Consider the following 4,329-nt stretch of genomic DNA (forward strand, 5'->3'; position numbering starts at 1 on the left):
TAAAGACTGCAAAGGCTGAAAAATCTTGAAGTCTGGATGAAATTGGAGGTAGTTTGAGGATTAAATTTTTTATGCTTTTTAAGCTCAAAAAAGGGGGGGTGTGTACATGAGATCATATTATACATGAGATTGTATTATACACGAATAAATACGGTAGTTATCGTTTTTTTCTTTTTATTATAGTTTTTATTTATTTCAGTTGACTAAAATGTTTTTTTCAGTTTCAGTTTGTGTTCTTTAGTTAGTTTTAGTGAGCTATAATAACCCTGGTTCACAGCAGCTGTTTGTCTTATTGTTTCTCTGCAGCTTCTCCCGCCCACAGAGAAAGCTCAGCCGAAGAAGAGCGCCCCGGTCCAGGTGCTGGAGTACGGCGAGGCCGTGGCCCGCTTCAACTTCAAAGGGGACACGGTGGTGGAAATGTCTTTCAGAAAGGTGCGGTGATGAAGGTGGAGGAGGTGAAGAACGTAAGGATAGGGCGAGCCCACCTGACGGTGTTGTGTCTGCAGGGCGAGAGGATCACGCTGATCCGCAGGGTGGATGAGAACTGGTACGAAGGGAAAATCTCGGGCACCAACCGGCAGGGCATCTTCCCCGTCACCTACGTGGAGGTGCACAAGCGACCCCGCGTGAAGAACGGCGTGGACTACCCCGACCCCCCGCTCAGCCACTCTCCTCAGCGCAGCACCAACGCCTCCCCTCAGGTGAGGAACGAACCCGACGGATCGTTTATCTTTTTACATTTATTCTGTTTTTGAGTTGTTTTTTCTTCTTCTTCTGTTGCAATAAAAAAAAAGCTCTATCGTAACCGCCTCACCACCTCCCCCCTGCCCCTCCCTCGCTCCTCCCGACGCTCCGTGTCGCCGGAGGTGCACGCCGTCTCCTCTGAGTGGATCTCCCTGACGGTGGGGGGTGGGAGCCCCCCGGCTGCCCCCACCCCTCCTCTGCCGCCCCCGCCCACCGTGTTCTACCGCTGGGGCGAGTACCTGCCGCCGCCGTGCTCGGCCAGCCCCGTGCCCCACGTGGCCGGCAGCCCGTACTGTGTCTCCCCCGTGGGCTCGCCGGCCACCTCCCCCCTGCCCCCGCCGTACCCGCCCAGACCTGGCTCGGCCACGCCCTTCCTCACCTTCACCCCGCCCCAGGGCGAGAGCTTCCTGGCCTCCTCCTCCTCGCCGTACCTGTCGCGCAGCATKAGCCCCTGCGGCGGGTCGGTGCTGGAGGGCTGGCTGAGGGGGGAGAAGGAGCTGACGGAGGGGGACGGCTTTGCCCCGGGCAACAGGAGAAATAGCCCTGCAGAGGTATCTTCTGCATGGTGTGCGGTGTTTTATCTGCGGCTCGGTTTGGTTCTGTTGGGTTGATGTTCTGCAGCACCTGAGTGGAACTTGACGTGAGAAACTAACACGCCCGAGCGTCCACACCTGAGCGCTCACACCACTTTCAGCTGCATGTTGTTTGTGTGCACCGCTAACGTTCAGCCACGGTGTGTTGATGTGGTGTGTTTGAGACCCTTAAGATGGCCGCCGCAGCTAGTTAGCATTAGCAATAATAGCTATAACACAGTTAATTTTACAGATATTGAGCTAATGTTTGATATGATAGCTGACAGCATTAAATGATATCATCTACAAGTTGTAACAACAAAACAATTCTTTTTATAAGATAATCTGATTTTTACACTTTGCTATAAAAGGCAGCATTCCTTCATGGAAAACTAAACCTTTAATTTGAAAAGTTCTTTTAAGAAGTTGACATAAATAAAGTGGAGTTTTATTTTTAAAGTTTGCAGCTAAATTTAACAGCGACTTCAGTTTTTTTAGAAATCGTTTAAGACCGACTAGACTGACAAGCYAACAGCTAGTTAGCTTAAGGTTAAAAGTGGATTACTGCCATCTTAAATCAGCTCCGATCCTAATTTTTTTAACAATTCAAAGCGAGTGAAAAACTGTGTCAAATTAACTTCAATATATAAATATTTTCACCACTATTTGCTGTACGTTTTGGATTATTTCAGCAGAAATATTATGAAATTCCTGTATGTAGCGCTTCAGCTAGCTGCTAATACGTTTTATGCCATTTAAATAATAATAATAATTAATTATTAAGGACTGATTAACTGGCAGAAGTGTAAATAATTTTCACATGAACTGCTATTACATATTTGGGGATAGGAGTTGTTTTAAGATGGCATCAATGCACCTTTATTTTAGCTACTTTAGCACTAGCTGCCAGTTTGTAGATTCTGTTTTGGGTTTAAACTTTGTTTTTCAAACTTTTCACCGAGTCAGTTTTACAGGTAAGTTATTAGACTTGTATAACTTTTCCACAGAATCACATTTAGATATATTCATAATATTTCTTCACAGCCAACAAATGCTAGCATAATTTTCTTTTTGTTTTTAATCAGGCCTGCTATGGGCAGCTATTTTTATGAGATCATTCTCTTCTAATTGTTATAAATGTTTAGATACTGTCAGACTTTATTTGTATTTTTAGTTTAGTTTAGTTTTTTTTTTTCATACAAGAACTGATGCAGGTTTGAAATGTCCACACCCAGGATAATTCTGCCTCAGCGGTTTCAAACTACGCCAACACTCGAGTCAAAAAGATTTGACGTTAAAACATGTGTGTGTATGTGTGTGTGTGTGTGTGTGCTGATGTGTGTGTGTTGATGTGTGTGTTACAGTTTGTGAGGAACGAGGCTGACCATCACAGCCGGAGCTCCAGGAGCCCTGTCATACCTTTAGACGTCCAGGATAACAACAACGCTAACTCGTTCGCGGTAAGAAGGCTAAAACCTTTATTGTATAAATGACATCATCATCATCATCATCATCATCATCATCATCATCATTTTAACACATTGTGCTCAAATATTCATCGTTTTAATTCCAACATGTCTTCAGTTGTTTGATACGACTAAACTTTTATATAAAGTTTGACTTTTCAGTAAACTCAAGTTTGCTTTCTTTCTGAGACCACAGTCCAAAGTCCAGGTCTAAGACCCAAACCATTGGAGACTACAGTCCAAAGTCCAGGTCTAAGACCCAAACCATTGGAGACTACAGTCCAAAAGTCCAGGTCTAAGACCCAAACCATTGGAGACTACAGTTTTAGAACAATAACTAAAAGTAGTGGTGGTGGCTAATTGTAGCAGAAAGATAGCTAAAAGCTAACAGTCTTCTGAATGAGCCGAAAGTTAGAACAGCACAAAGTCGGCAGAAAATAATTTGGAACAATGAAAAAAAAAAGCTCATTGTGAACGCTGACTCAGCAGAAAGCTCAGAAAGAAGGTGAATTAAGTTTTATCTCCGACTCAGAGCTGTTTCCTGTTCAAACTGCTCACTCGCTCTGACTTCCTGTGATGATAAACTAACGAGTCATGTCTGAAACTAACGAGTCATGTTTCCTGTCTTCACGCTTCCTCTGCGGCCTCCATCATCATCTCTCCTCTTTCTGCCGTTACTTCATGTCGGACCCGCCTCCCCTTCCTCACCTGCCTCCCTCCCCACCTTTTCTAACCCCTCCCCCCGCTCCCCACCCCCTCACCTGGGTGACTGCTGCCACCTGTAGGAGGCGGTGTGTAATGAGATCTTGAATATTGCGGACACCTCAGTGAGATACTGCAGCACCTTGTCCCCCCACCTGAATGACTCAGTCCACAGGCTCCGTCCCCACCCCAGTAAACAATCTCTCATCATTTCCCAGCAACCCCAGTCCCACAGCAGCAGTCCAGAACCGACCCGCCTCAGCTGTGGAATGTGAGTTTACAYGCCTCGTTTATTCCTTCAGAGCTTTTATCTTTTATTTCATTTGTTCAGGAGGAATGTTTGTTTGAAAACTTGGATTTTAAATAAGTTTTATTTATTTATTGTTGATTTTCTCTGATTCACATAAAGTTAAAACATTCAAACATTTACCTGAACCTGTTCTCAGGTGTTAGAAGGTCTGAAACCAGATAAGAACTGTCCCACTTCTGATGGACAGAACCAGATAAGAATTGTCCCCTTCTGATGGACAAAACCAGACAAGAACTGTCCCACTTCTGATGGACAAAACCAGATAAGAATTGTCCCCTTTTGATGGACAGAACCAGATAAGAATTGTCCTCTTTTGATGGACAGAACCAGATAAGAATTGTCCCACTTCTGATGGACAAAACCAGATAAGAACTGTCCTCTTTCTGATGGACAGAACCAGATAAGAACTGTCCTCTTTCTGATGGACAGAACCAGGTAAGAACTGTCTCAATTCTGATGGACAAAACCAGATAAGAACTGTCCTCTTTCTGATGGACAGAACCAGATAAGAACTGTCCTCTTTCTGATGGACAAA

General features: G+C 44.7%; 1 protein-coding gene across 1 annotated transcript in view; it reads left to right on the forward strand.

Annotated features, from left to right (window-relative positions):
* LOC106525607 (sorbin and SH3 domain-containing protein 1) overlaps window positions 1-4,329 on the forward strand; it is a gene marked incomplete at both ends in the record, with an annotated part of 13,354 nt that overhangs the window by 4,820 nt on the left and 4,205 nt on the right. Inside the window, 5 exon segments of the mRNA XM_014019902.1 lie at window positions 307-432; window positions 507-701; window positions 795-1,295; window positions 2,681-2,776; window positions 3,703-3,755. Coding sequence (XP_013875356.1) covers window positions 307-432; window positions 507-701; window positions 795-1,295; window positions 2,681-2,776; window positions 3,703-3,755 — 971 coding nt within the window.

The sequence above is a fragment of the Austrofundulus limnaeus genome, unplaced genomic scaffold, assembly GCF_001266775.1.
Source record: "Austrofundulus limnaeus strain Quisiro unplaced genomic scaffold, Austrofundulus_limnaeus-1.0 Scaffold235, whole genome shotgun sequence".
NCBI lineage: Eukaryota > Metazoa > Chordata > Actinopteri > Cyprinodontiformes > Rivulidae > Austrofundulus > Austrofundulus limnaeus.